This window comes from Apaloderma vittatum, unplaced genomic scaffold (genome assembly GCF_000703405.1).
Source record: "Apaloderma vittatum isolate BGI_N311 unplaced genomic scaffold, ASM70340v1 scaffold19310, whole genome shotgun sequence".
Lineage (NCBI taxonomy): Eukaryota > Metazoa > Chordata > Aves > Trogoniformes > Trogonidae > Apaloderma > Apaloderma vittatum.
The window spans coordinates 352-13,087 of record NW_009696451.1 but is presented as its reverse complement, the minus strand read 5'-3'; the positions used below and the strand labels follow the sequence as shown (position 1 = coordinate 13,087).

The 12,736-nt window shown below is 38.8% G+C and overlaps 1 protein-coding gene across 1 annotated transcript; it reads right to left on the bottom strand.

The window, feature by feature from the left end:
• Nucleotides 1–3,756: 3,756 nt before the first annotated feature.
• On the bottom strand, nucleotides 3,757–10,804 carry ATP6V1D (ATPase, H+ transporting, lysosomal 34kDa, V1 subunit D). Its single transcript, XM_009874936.1, has 8 exons — nucleotides 10,691–10,804; nucleotides 9,463–9,542; nucleotides 8,006–8,073; nucleotides 7,298–7,342; nucleotides 6,753–6,856; nucleotides 6,264–6,330; nucleotides 4,775–4,853; nucleotides 3,757–4,154 (listed from the first exon to the last, which is right to left on the bottom strand). The coding sequence occupies exons 1-8, from the start codon at nucleotides 10,793–10,795 to the stop codon at nucleotides 4,013–4,015; spliced, it is 690 nt and encodes a 229-aa protein (XP_009873238.1). The 5' UTR covers nucleotides 10,796–10,804; the 3' UTR covers nucleotides 3,757–4,012.
• Nucleotides 10,805–12,736: the final 1,932 nt, after the last annotated feature.

Sequence of the window (12,736 nt, the reverse complement as noted above, 5' to 3'; positions counted from 1 at the left end):
ATAAATATGAATGTTATTTAACACTTAACTTAATGACTTTGTGGGACATGATGGTAGTTCAGGAGCATAATTCTACAGATCGTTGGACAGAAATAATCTACACATGAAAAATGTTAGTAGTAATGACAGATCTCTCCTGTTCAAAAAATATGCAGAATGAAGATCCCGTCTGGTCTGGAGCCGCCTTGTGAGGCTTGAGTTAATATTTTAATTCTCAAACATTCCACTTTTTAATAGCACTGTAATTGGAAAATGTGTATAATGTAAATATTTCAATCCTTGTGTCTTTTTAGTCAGACTTTTTAAATTAGATTTGACTGCACGTGAATTTTAGGTCCAATCAAAGATTAATATTATATTGATCTTTTAGATATGATATTTTTATGGAATTTTCTTTAAAACATACTGACTGATTGGAGCCACTGTTTTCCACAGATCTGTAGAGATATTAAGAAAGGCAGAGGTTATATTTTTGTGAAAAATATGTAGTTATAAGACATGCTGCTTAGATTTAGCTTAAGTTCTCATGTTTTATAACAGAATGCTGACTGAAATAGACGGATGTACTGAACATTGGAAGGTAGTGGGGTTTTTATTTTAATCTCTGCGGATGGTTCATCTGGTGGCTGTTGGTCTACTGGATAACTAACTGGAATTAAAATAGCTGATTGTAGTACTGTGTTATAAATGAGTATTGTAATTCACCAGCCAACATATTGTCCTGCATTTGCTCAGTCCTGCGGTGAAAGTATGTGTAAAACACTGGTAACTGACTGAGAAGTCACAAGAAAGGGGAATATTTTTAACAGTTAAACAAAAAAACTTGAAGCAAGTGAAGAAAAGGCAAGGTCTCTCTGTACCCTAGTGTGTTCTGCAGAGCACATCGGAACATCTCTGCATCCTTAAGTGATTCTGAGCTGTGAAGGTTTAACTACCAAGGCTGTGCACCTACTAACGCCCTGCGTAGGGCCCTTCTGTCGCTGCAGCTAACTGAATAGTGGTGTCTTGGCTTTTGGGTAGCACAGAGAACCTTGACCGTGAATACCTCTTAACTTTAGCCATAGTGGTTTTTTGTTCCTATAGGTAATACACTGGAGTTACATCAATGTGTAGTTCACTCCTGTCTAATGTTGAAGGATGAAAAAGTTGATTTTTTGCATTCTGTCTTGCATATATTCTTTCTTTGCATGTTAATGGAACAAATTCACTCCCATAGTTAAATAGAGACCTCAAAGTGTACAGCAGATAGAAGGAAATTGTCAGATAACTATCCAGGTTACTGAACTAACATTCAGTACCTTTTTTAACTGAAAAATGGAAGTATAGAGTGCGTTCCTGTCTTCTTAGAGAGCACAATTACTTGCTGGTTTAATTAGTATTTAGGGTTGAGAAACTGTTAAGCAATTAATGGGGTAAGTAATGACCGTTCAGAAAGAAAAGAGGTTGCAAACTTCAGTATCTTCTTGAGCTCAATTCAGTGTTAGAAATAATGTGCTAGCTGTTGGCCCAGGGGCTGGATATTCAAAATAATGGCTTTTTGCCTCACATTGCAAGCATGTTCTCGGTTTAATCCATGACAGCTACAATGTTCAGGTGTATTGAATTGTCAGTGTTTCATAGTTGACAACGTTGTATCAATTCTACCCTTTTTCAAGCAAGGTGATTGTAGATGTATTATGTTTTTTGGTATTGACTATTTCATAGCTGGACAAGAGGGTGGAAAGCAGTAAAACAAGTTCACTTAGGGTAACCTTGCTCCACTATGTAGGTACTGTCCAAATTCTTGCAGTTACAATCAGCTCGGGATGGTTGCTGGACCCCCTAGGTATTCAGTGTTCATTGGCAGTGTCAGTCACAGCAAACCGTGCCGTCAGTGTATTTGACTAATGACTGGCTCCCCGTTTTTTCTGAAACGGTGTACAGAAGCCGTTTTTACATAAATAAGCTTTTGAATGTAGACTTACAGAATGTTGCTTGAAGTTCAGCTTTACTCTCTTAATTCCCAGGGCACACAGTGTGCTCGCTGACATCCACGTAAATTGGTGCTATGATAGTTTATAACCTGTGTTAGCTTTTCTTGAGCAGCACTGAGAAATGTTCCTGGCTGCTCATCTGCTGCCAGCTTGGACCTCGAACTACCTGTGTAAGAAATTTATTCTGCCTTCTTTGATGACTAATGCGCGTTTAATTCCCTTGAGATAAGAAGAGAATATGCAGACTTTGCCGGTGAAACTCTTCAACCTTATCACAAGCTTTGTAGTGAGCTGGATCAGACTGAAATGAGAGTATCTGCATTTTTACCAGTCCAGATTTAATTAAATGTTAGCCACATTGCATAAAAGAATTTTTGAATGTAATTATATGTGACCTTTTAAAATACAAGATGGGGGGTTTAATGCCTTAAATAACTAAGGTAACTTTACTGAGACCTGTGGTTAGCCCCACATTGTATTTTATACATATATCTGCACTCTGTATTTTGAGACATCATGAACTGCACACTAATGTAAAAATGTAAAATATTTCTAGATTTAAAATAAATCACTGTACGATTTTACTTGTTGTAGTGGATCTTGGGAGTCTTCTTTCTGCCGTTTTGCTGAATGTGTCCTGGAGAACATTCCCTGTTCCTTCTGACACCACGCATCCAGTGGGCGAGGTAACAACGCGTCAGCAAATCTGCAGTTTCTCTCAAGCTGGATCTGTACCTTACACCAGAGTATGGACTTACTATTAGCTGTGCTACCTTTAGCTTCAGAAGAGAAGCAGCCTTGTGCATCATACGATTATAAAATGACTTCTTCAGGGTGTTGATAGGAATCGATTTCCTTGCACTTACCCTGCATCTGCAGTTAAGTTCTGGATCATGTTTAAAACAAGTCGCTTACCGTGAAGAGATGAGTAGTATTACATGAGAATGGTGGTACTAGAGACACTCTACCAGCATTACTGCTATGGCATATGTTCAGTTTGCCGATTGCAAACGCACGTCTTTAGGAAAACAGCCCTTCCAACTGAGCAGCGTTCCGTGACAGCCTGCTTATGAGCCGCTCTGCCAGGCTCCCATAAAGAGCCTAGGATGTGAAGAACCACAGCGAGGATGGACTGCTGTGCATTCAGCCCTGCTTTGCTTGACAGCCTACTGTTGCAGTGAAGATTTGGAGCAATATGTAGCTGAATATTTGTGTTTGTGGCAGGAGGGAGCCCCTTCTCCGCAGTTACTTACCTAAAGCAGTAATGGTCAAGTGAATGTGGGCATGGGCTGAAAAGAGATGTACCCAGTGTGGGTTCTAAGTTGGGGGTAGGAGATGAAGTGTGGAGGTTTTATACTGAAATGAACATGACAAGCTTTTAAGACCACCATCTTTCAGTGACTTGAGCCAGACACCAGATATTTAACATTTAAAATTTTTACTTGTTTCTAGCACAGACAGTACACAAGTTGGCAGAACCTCTAATTAAAACCGTAGATGTTTTAGGCCAATGGTAACAATCGTGCAACAAAAATCACAGAAGACTGTGGATTTCATCAACAGGTTAGAAAACTAGAGTTGCCTTTGCTGACACTTGACTTCAGCTGTGCCGATGCCTTCTTTAAGCAACATAAATAGTTCAGCAGTAAACCACATTACGTGCACCTCCCTCCCTAAATAACACTTTCCTCTGCTTGCACTAGGGAAGGCAGCAAGTAAAGAGGAATCTGATTAGGGAAATTCAGAGCCGTCCTGCAAAAACCACAGCTATGGACAGTCTTCACTATTAAGTGAAGAAACGGCCTGAACATGCAAGATGATAGTAAAGTGCCTGACTCATCTCTCATCTTTTCCTCCTGTGCTGCAGTGAAGTTCCCAGATTTCTAATGCCCCAGGAGAAATCCACAATCCATCCAACTCAAGATTTATACACCAAGAAGCCACATAAGTATCATTGATGCAACCTGTCCTGAATTATATCGTAATTGGACATTCTGCATTGTGGGTCCCATTGCTCCGTATACAACAACTGTGCTGGGTTACTCGAAGAGAAGGTCTTCATCCTTTTCTTCGGCTAAGAGATTGGCTGGTTCCTGCTCCCCACCAGCAGCCCTCCGCAGCTCCCGTTCTTTCTCAGATTTTTCTTTCAATACTTTTTTCTTTTCCTGGATCTTCTTTAATCTGTGAAGAGAAGTGTGGTTTCTCCATCAAGCAAATACGGTTTTATAAAATCAGCTAGCAGCAAAGTTGCCATACAACTTGGGTATAATAAAGCTGCCTGGAGAAGATCCCCAGAAAATGAAAATCCTGTAACTGGCTTTTATTGCTACCTGCTGTCATTGAAAAACTTCATCTCTGCAGAGGAACTTATTTCTTTATCCAAACTGTAAATTACATGCTTGACATTAAACACGGCATTATACTACTCTGCCTGTCTTTTAAAGAAGTTAATTCTCCTTTAATTCATTTCACATTTGACGTTTTTGCCTCAGGTAGCCCAGAACACTGACCTCTATGGCAAAGGTGTCCTTCAAGCAGAACACCTCGGTGTCCTCTTACCACATCACTCCCTCTGGAAGAATGGTAATGACAGCTAGGTACAACCTCATGGTACGGATTAATTTCTAACTTTAAGCCAACTGCGTATCTCCAAGTGCCCAGCTCTGAAAGCTCAGTGTGCATTAAGAACCAGGTCATGTTTAACAGTGTTTTTCTGACAGATTTGGTAAATAGTTCTTCTAAGTCTCTTCTGAGGAATGGTCTATTTGAGAAGGAGACCAGTCAAGTCTTTAGATGTTTACCTGTAGAATTCCTCTCGTTCTCGTTCATCCAGTTCTGTGATGATGTAAGAAAGAGTACGTTCAATCCTGGGAATAATCACTAAAAAAATATAAATAAGAAAGTTGTTGGACTGCTGTTAGATTTACCAGAAGTTAGCAACGCAGTGTGCAGATGTTTGTTTAAAGTCAGGCTTCTAATTCTTTTGGCCACGGAGAATTTACATGTCTTACAGGGAAGATAATACTATTTCATTATGGACAAGTACACAAAATTGTTTTCTTCACTAAGTTCAGGCCTAAACTAGGACTCTGAAAACAATCTCCTGTAGCACATTCTTTTGAAAGATGTGATGGCATCAGTAAGCACTGAGCCCTGATTGTAATGTCCTTTTTCCCCATGGAAGCAGTTTTAAAAGTCCTGCAAGAGGTGGGCCAAGATGTGAATTAAAGCTATATTTTTCCATCACATTCTTTCAGAAACTTCTGTTCAAGATAACATTTTTACCCAGGGAATTATAATCCTCGTTTGAAAAAGCCACCATGAAAACAAATACTCAAATATAACACCACCACAAGGGAAGAGATAAGACATTAAACAAAGCTTTAACACCCAACTGGGCAAGCTATGTGTCAGAATCACTTTTTGAAAGGAGAAAGCTGTTATCAGCACTACCAAAGTTATTTGGAAAGCTGCAGAGGAAACCTTTTCTAGTAAAATTTGCAGAGTGATAAGCTGCAGATAAGGCCTGCATGTTGAAAGGAACAAGTCTATGAAAAACTATTAAAAAGGATGGTTTAGAATCATGTACTGAAATAAATTATTCCCTACATGCAGAGATGATTAAATCTGGGCTATCAGCAACTCTGTAAGGAACTTGAAATAATTAAAGCACGCTGGATACTGCAACAAAAGGAATCACAGCAATACTGTGACATTTAAAAAACTGCAAGAAACAAGTTCACAAACAAGAACGTGAAGTTTAAGGAATTCAGTGAGTATTGACATTAGGACAAATCTGAAGAGGCTGCCAAGAGTTGTCTCTGGATGCCTACTCTAATCCCATCCAAAACCAACAAAAAAAGTCACCAGCTCTCTCCATGGGATACCGCCATTACAGTTTTAAAAGCTACTATGCTATCTTAACACATTGAAACAACCTGTGTTCTGTTTGTAGTCAACAGACTTGACCAAGTAAGTTGAAGACACTAGCAGAGGTTCTAGAATGTATCTGCAAAATTTGTTCTATAGTTTCTCAATGCAACCTCCTGATTACTTTCTCATGTTTGTATTTCGTTTATCTCTGTGTACTCCAGTCCATTCCACTGCACTTTTATTTTTTGTTCTTACTTGCAACACGCTTGATTGTAATGCTTTCGGAAGAGTTCTTGAACTAGTTAGAAATCCTGCTAACAAGAAAGCAGTTAAAAGAAGAGTTGCTTCTATGATCCTGCTCCTGATCTCGCGTGGAGACAGAAGAACATTACGCGCCCCAAATGGGAAAATACTCACCATGTTCAATTGCATTCACACGTCTGTTTGTTATTTTAATGGCTTCATCCAAAGTAACGAAGGATGTCTGATAAAATGGGATTAAACAATTAATACGTAGTAAGACAAATTCAGCGTTTCCATCAGTTCTATACAAAAAACCAAAGGGCATGTGAAAGCCAAAGCCAAGTCTGTAATGTAGCTTTACAGACCACATTCTTCATGGAAGCGGATTCTTTTCTGCTAATGTCACTAGGATGCTGAACACTACAGATTAGCAGTTACAAATAGCAACTCTCCAAAGAAAGTTTCTTCTTAGCATTAAGGAATAAGGACTTCTTTGAAGTGGTAATATAACTTACGGCTGGAAAAAGTTTGCAACTTTGTACAGCAGCGGGCCTAAAACACTATAGCACAGCTAAAAGTAGTAAGATACAATTGCTGCAACTATGTTACTTTCACTTCAGAAGTGAGAAACCAATGATCTCCTATTTTTCCCCTCTCACGAACCTGTAGGGAGGCCAGTTCCACAAGCAGCTCCACAGCTTTGGCGTAGTTCCTCTTCAGCTTAGCCAGCTGTTCTCCACCTCTGGCCAAGCCAGTAAGCTCATAGCCTGAAAAAAATAATCTTTGTTGATATTGCTAGTATTTTTCTTACTAGATAAAAATTAGTACTTTACAAACTACAGGGATGCAGGCAGGTCAGCAAGTTACAAGCTAAAGCCTTTGCCCATTAACAAACTGTCTTTCTAGTGGTTTATATTGCTACAGATTATTGCTGTGGATATCCACAGTAAGACCTACCAGTCTCAAAACTTGGTAATTGAAGACAAGCCTTCTCATTTGAAAAACGCACTGATGTAGGAAACTAAAATCCACCAGAGTCCCTAATAATCCCTCCATGTCACAGGAACAGGACAAACCGTCGTAGAGGAACTAAGTACACCTGTGCCTATGATAAACTGACTTATCAGCAAGACATGATATCATAAGTATTTTTGTTTTACAGTAGAATAGCTGTAAGTACATGTAAGACAGAAAATACTTGTACTTACTGTCTCCTCCTTCCTGGTAATGCTCAAAAACTGGCAAGGTTACACCTGCCAAAAGTGAACAGGAATGTGTGTAAGAGACATACAAGGTTATGAATTTATGAAGTACGACTCCTTTCTACCCCATTTGCTTTTCATACATTACATAAACTCAGAAGCTTTGCTTCCAAAATCTTCCTATATAGCTTGGAATCATTAAGTCATGCTAGTTCGGACAGCTTAATACGGAACTTCAGGATTGTATTGAGATCACAGAGATCTAGACACATGAAAAATTAAGGGAATTCAGGGAGGTATTCTGGTTTATTCAATATTCAGTTTTATTATGTTTCTGTTTGTATTCCCTGTGCTTAAGGAACGTTTTAAGCATTCAGTCCTGATTTAGCTTTTTCATAGACAACTATTGATATTTAACTTCCTGAAACTTATTTAATTTTTGATACTTAATCTCCTGATCTATTTTTCAGTAAAGGTGTATGGAACTTATGCTTTGTCTGAAGATCTAGAAATTGGACTGCAGTTTACGCACACTCAATTTTATGAGAGGTAAATAAATATAAAAAATTGTATTCTGTATGTAAAAAAAAAAACACCACCAAATTAAAAGTGTTTCTACACAGGAGACAGTGTTTGGATACATTCCTGCATATTTCAGAGTCTCCTCCCACAGTTCCCTTAAGAGTTGAAATACTTGTAGGCTACAGAAGTCACCTGCTACGTTGTCTTTTTTAGCTCTGATCTTGACTTGAGCTTTGTTCACATTTTGGATCACAGTAGTACTGTAAGGAAGAAAACGTACACATTAGTCAGGAAAGCTGATGAAGTTTGCTAAGTCATCATATACAAGACAAGGTAGTTATCAAATATATGTAAAGATTTGAAAACTGTCTTTACCTCAGTTCCCTATGCAATTCATAGCACAGACTTTGAGGCTAACACAGCATCTTTGAAAGAAATTGGTTTGCAGCAATGCTCGGAAATGTAAAAGATGCAGTATCTGTGAAATGTAACTTTAGAAATGTCTTAGACCAAGTATACAATGCATAGCTAAAAACCAGCCAGTTAGCTGGCAAATTTAAAATATTTTAATAACATTGAGTCTAATCAACCTGTGAGATACTTTTCTCAATTTCAAGGCTTTAATGTAGACTAAGGCCACAATATTTCATTCATTTGAGTATGTATGTATTTGTTCTTTTTAAACATTTATGATTTTGTTTACCCACTATCTCTGTCATATTAACAAATTTGAGCTTGTAGAGCAATTCATCCTGAAGAATTCTAAAGTGTCTTAAGGTATTCGGGGAACAGGTCACTGTAGCCCATTTTTATTGAAGCAATTTGCTTACAGGGCGGAATCTGACTATTGTTTGTTTCTAGCTAAACACCGCAACTGGTCAGGACAGGAAACAGCACCATATCCATATCAAAGGGCAAAAAGACTTTTTTTCTCCAGCAGCACACAGATTACTACTGTGTCTGATCACTTAGTTCTTCCCCACTAATGGCAGTACCATCAGCTGAATCGTTAACGCTTCCCTGACTATTCCGTAAGATCTATGCCCGCTTGAATGAATTACACAAACACCCTAGTTAGAACTGTAATTTATTAAAATACAATTTAAAAAATACCCTACTGGAGGAAAAAAATACTTGTTTCCCCTCTCAGATACAGCTCTTACTAGCCCTAGTGAGACAGGAGGTCAATGAGATAGGAGGTTAGAGCAATTAGTAAAATTACTGTATGATTTACTGGGAGAAAATAACATCTCTTACATCCGGCCCTCAAATTCACAAGATCAAATTAATAAATAGCCCAAAACTCTGCTACAAATTCTTGTTTCCCTACATTTTAGATTCCAAGCTGCATAAAGCAACACCTTCTTAAATCAAGGATCTGTAAGTAAAGTAAACCCCTTTTAATCTTTCTACTTTGTTTAGCCTCCAATGGAATACACATTTTTACTGTGCAAATTATCTCTTTCCTGCAGTGATGTCTCCCCTTTACCTAATGGAATTCAGTTCACTCTGTCCTACCTTGTCCACTGCCTCTTTTTTTTTTTAAATGCATTTAAGAATTTTACTTCTTTTTTCCAAAAGAGAAATAAAGAATTTTGTTGATCGCTCTTTCGCATGGGTAGGCCTTGCACAAGATCAGCAATCCTCACCTGAAATCTCCTGCTGTAAACTTGGCCTCAGCAAGTGAAAAGGCAGCTTCTCTCATCACCTCACCCATCAGCATCTTAGTCTGTTTAAAAAACAAGAGAGGCAGCAAATGTAAGGTGCATAATTTCTCCTTTTCTAGGATAAATAAATAACAGCATGAAGAATGAGAAATTTAAGAGTGAGAAGTATTACAAGAGTTAATATTCTTCACCTCCTTCCAACCAGTCCTAGACTCTGCTTTCTTCTGTGTCCGAAGTGCCCCATCTCTTCTTCCAGGTTACAGGGAATTTGCCTCTGATGCTGCCAGATACTTTAGGAGTGGATTTAACATGTTCTGTGGCCCCATTTTTATTGCTTTATCTGGCTTGAGAGGATGCTGCAGTGTGCATGCAGGGAACAATGTTTCCTGTATGACTAGGTACACTAGAAAGCAGAAGTTCTGTCCAGATGGAACTTGTTCCTTTGTGAAGAATCACTTGAGTTCTGCTTCTTCCTTTGCCACATGAAAGACAAATCTAAGATCCTTAGCAGAGCCTAATATGGCTTGTTCTGTTCTGCCATACCAGATGGGGTTCAGTTGGACAGTTCTGGCTGCAGCTGCTGCGATACCCATGGTTAGCAGCAGTGCTTTGTTGCCGTCCTGCAGACAGGCCCTTGGCACTCTATCGCAATTCCTATAGACTGTCTAATGCACAAAGGCTCTTGCTTCTCAGTAACATGGTTTTTTAGCTACAGTGGCTTCAGACGTGTAAATAGTGGGGGAGAGAGCACAGCTTCACGAAGCCGCACGCATCTGTATGTTGAAAAACAACTTCAGCTGTCTCATTCAGTAAAATAAGCAGTTTTCCTACTGAGCCACTTTACTGTGGCTTTATTGTGATTTAACTCCATTTAATAGAATTTTATTATTATTAAGACGTATAAGTCCTTTGCTGTTGCTGTGAGTTGTAAGCTGGGTTAGTGAAATACTTTTTTGCTAGTCCCCTGGGAATTACAGGTTGTGGTTTGAGAGTAAGTTATGCATTGGTATTGCTTTTAAGCTTTTTTTTCCTGTATCATTGCAACCAGAAATCTTTGTTCTGCTTATCTGTCCTCAGTAGCCTCACTTACAAAAAACAGGTTATCCACAAAGTTGTCCTACATTCCAGCCTACCTAATGAAGTTAGCAGAATGGGAACACACAACTGATGAAACAGTGAGCCAAACAGAGGGAAAATCTAATTTACCTACCTCAATAATTTTCTTAAGGATCTGCCTGAATCGAAGTGTCAAAGCATCAGATTTTTTCTTCAGGAGGTTACGACCTGTTTGGGCTCCTTTTAAGCGAGCCTTCATGATGGTCTGAGCCCTGTTAAACAGATGAATAAATAAAAAATTTCCTGCATCATCTATGTGAAGTTTTCTGACATGAAATTATGAAGCAACCAAGAAACATCGATGCAGTAAAACAGGATGGCCACTTCAGGACAGAATTTTACATCCCCCTTTAAAATCAAGGGAATTTATTATATTTGTGTCCATCATCATTAAGAATTACAAGGTGGTTATCTGTGAAGTCAAAGATCACAGAAAATTGACAAGTTACTTTTCAGTGCTTCCATAATAGGAAATGTGAGTTTTCATATTTCTTGATGACTTACAAGTACCGGAAATCAAACTACCTCCAAAATCCCCTGTCAGTGTGATATCTGTATTGTTTTTAAGTTCTTTTACTGCTATGTTATATCAAAATCAGACAGCACAACAAATTCTCAATGTGATCATAACTGTTTGGGCTATGTTCTGATTTTACAGAGCAACAAGGTACAGCAGTCATACATTCTAGTTCAAAGAAAGTCACAAAATACAATGATTCCATATCTCCATATGGTGCACATATTTACAAGCTGTTTAAGCTCTGCTGTGAAGAATCTTTCTGATTTAAATTAACTGGACTAGCATGAGCCATTCTACACAACCTGTGCTAGCTTAAGCTTCCCCTCTGTACAGGCAGCCGCTCCACACAAAGGACAAGCCTCAATCAACTCTATGTGAGGAGAAGCCTTATACACTTCCTCTCTGACCTTGGAAAAAGTAAGTATAATTAAGATCCTACCTCCACAGTGGAATCCATTACTTTCCACATCTACTGGCATGTGATGAGAATAGCTCCATTAATAGCTACCAACTACTTATAACTGAAAAGCACATATAATTTCTGAATGCTTATGATAAAAAAGCCCCCCCCCAATGTCAAAGAGTAGAAAGGCAGCTTTACTTTCACAACAAGCAGGTCTCTGTCACCACCTTGAACTAACTTGTTCGCTCAGTTCACCACCTGCCAGAGACTGGCTGACCTTCTAGTTCAAGGAAGATTTCACAGGCTCTGGGAGTGCATTAAACAAAGTCTTGTTTACTGTCATGGAGACTGAGCAGCTTTTGTAATTGATGACATTCAGCACAGAAGCAGCTCGTACCAGCAAGCCACTTCACAAAGATTTTTGGAAAAAAAAGCACACCACCCGACCTTGTGAAATTCTGTTATGTCAGTTAACAAAAATAATTGTTGCAAAGGCAGGCCGTCTTTATTATATCATCCTAACTTACATTCCATCAAAACATCAGCCTCATTATTGATCTGTTACCTCACTTGAAACAGGGCTTCTAAATATTAAGCCTTTGTACATCACTGTCTTCTTGCCACAATGACGCATCTGCCCACAAAACCAGGTACCTTTTAAAAGTTACTGAAGTGCCTCCTCCTTGGACGTGTAAACTGAATGAAAAAAGCAATGCCCAAGAGCCGGAGTGAGACCAGATGACTTAGTATAGGCAGTAATTTATTTCTGAACTAAGTTTCTAAACAGGACCTTTACCATGTAATGGTTTAAGTTTTCCATATAAACTGTTATTTTATATGACCTTAGCTCATACATGGGGGAAGAATTATTATTTTACATTTGAAGTTTTCTGTCCTACAAGGCATCTGTTTATAAAGCCTCTATGCAGGCATCAACCCAATTTTGCATAAGATTTGAAACAGCCTTTTGCCTTAAGGCCAAGTCCTTCTGTCCTGGAGGCTTCTGAAGAGAAACTGAACAGCAGTATTAAAACAGCAGTCTGACTAGCAGATAATTTGCAATTATTTCTGTTCATTCCGACGTTGGCAGCTTTCTAGGCCGTGTCAGGAGACACCTGATTCTATGACAAACAGTCTGCTGGAAGGATGTGGAAAATTATTCGGCTCTCCACTGCGCTCCGTGCGTTTGACTTCCTTCTTTTTTAGCAGTTTGTGGC

What these genes read in the sequence shown, in the direction of transcription:
- ATP6V1D (XM_009874936.1), bottom strand. Translation starts at nt 10,795, where the DNA reads ATGAAGGCTCGCTTAAAAGGAGCCCAAACAGGTCGTAACCTCCTGAAG. An exon ending in TCCTTAAGAAAATTATTGAG is followed by an intron (nt 9,543 to 10,690) that starts GTAGGTAAATTA and finishes TTTTTTAAACAG; the next exon opens with ACTAAGATGCTGATGGGTGA. An exon ending in TAAAAAAGACAACGTAGCAG is followed by an intron (nt 7,343 to 8,005) that starts GTGACTTCTGTA and finishes CACTTTTGGCAG; the next exon opens with GTGTAACCTTGCCAGTTTTT.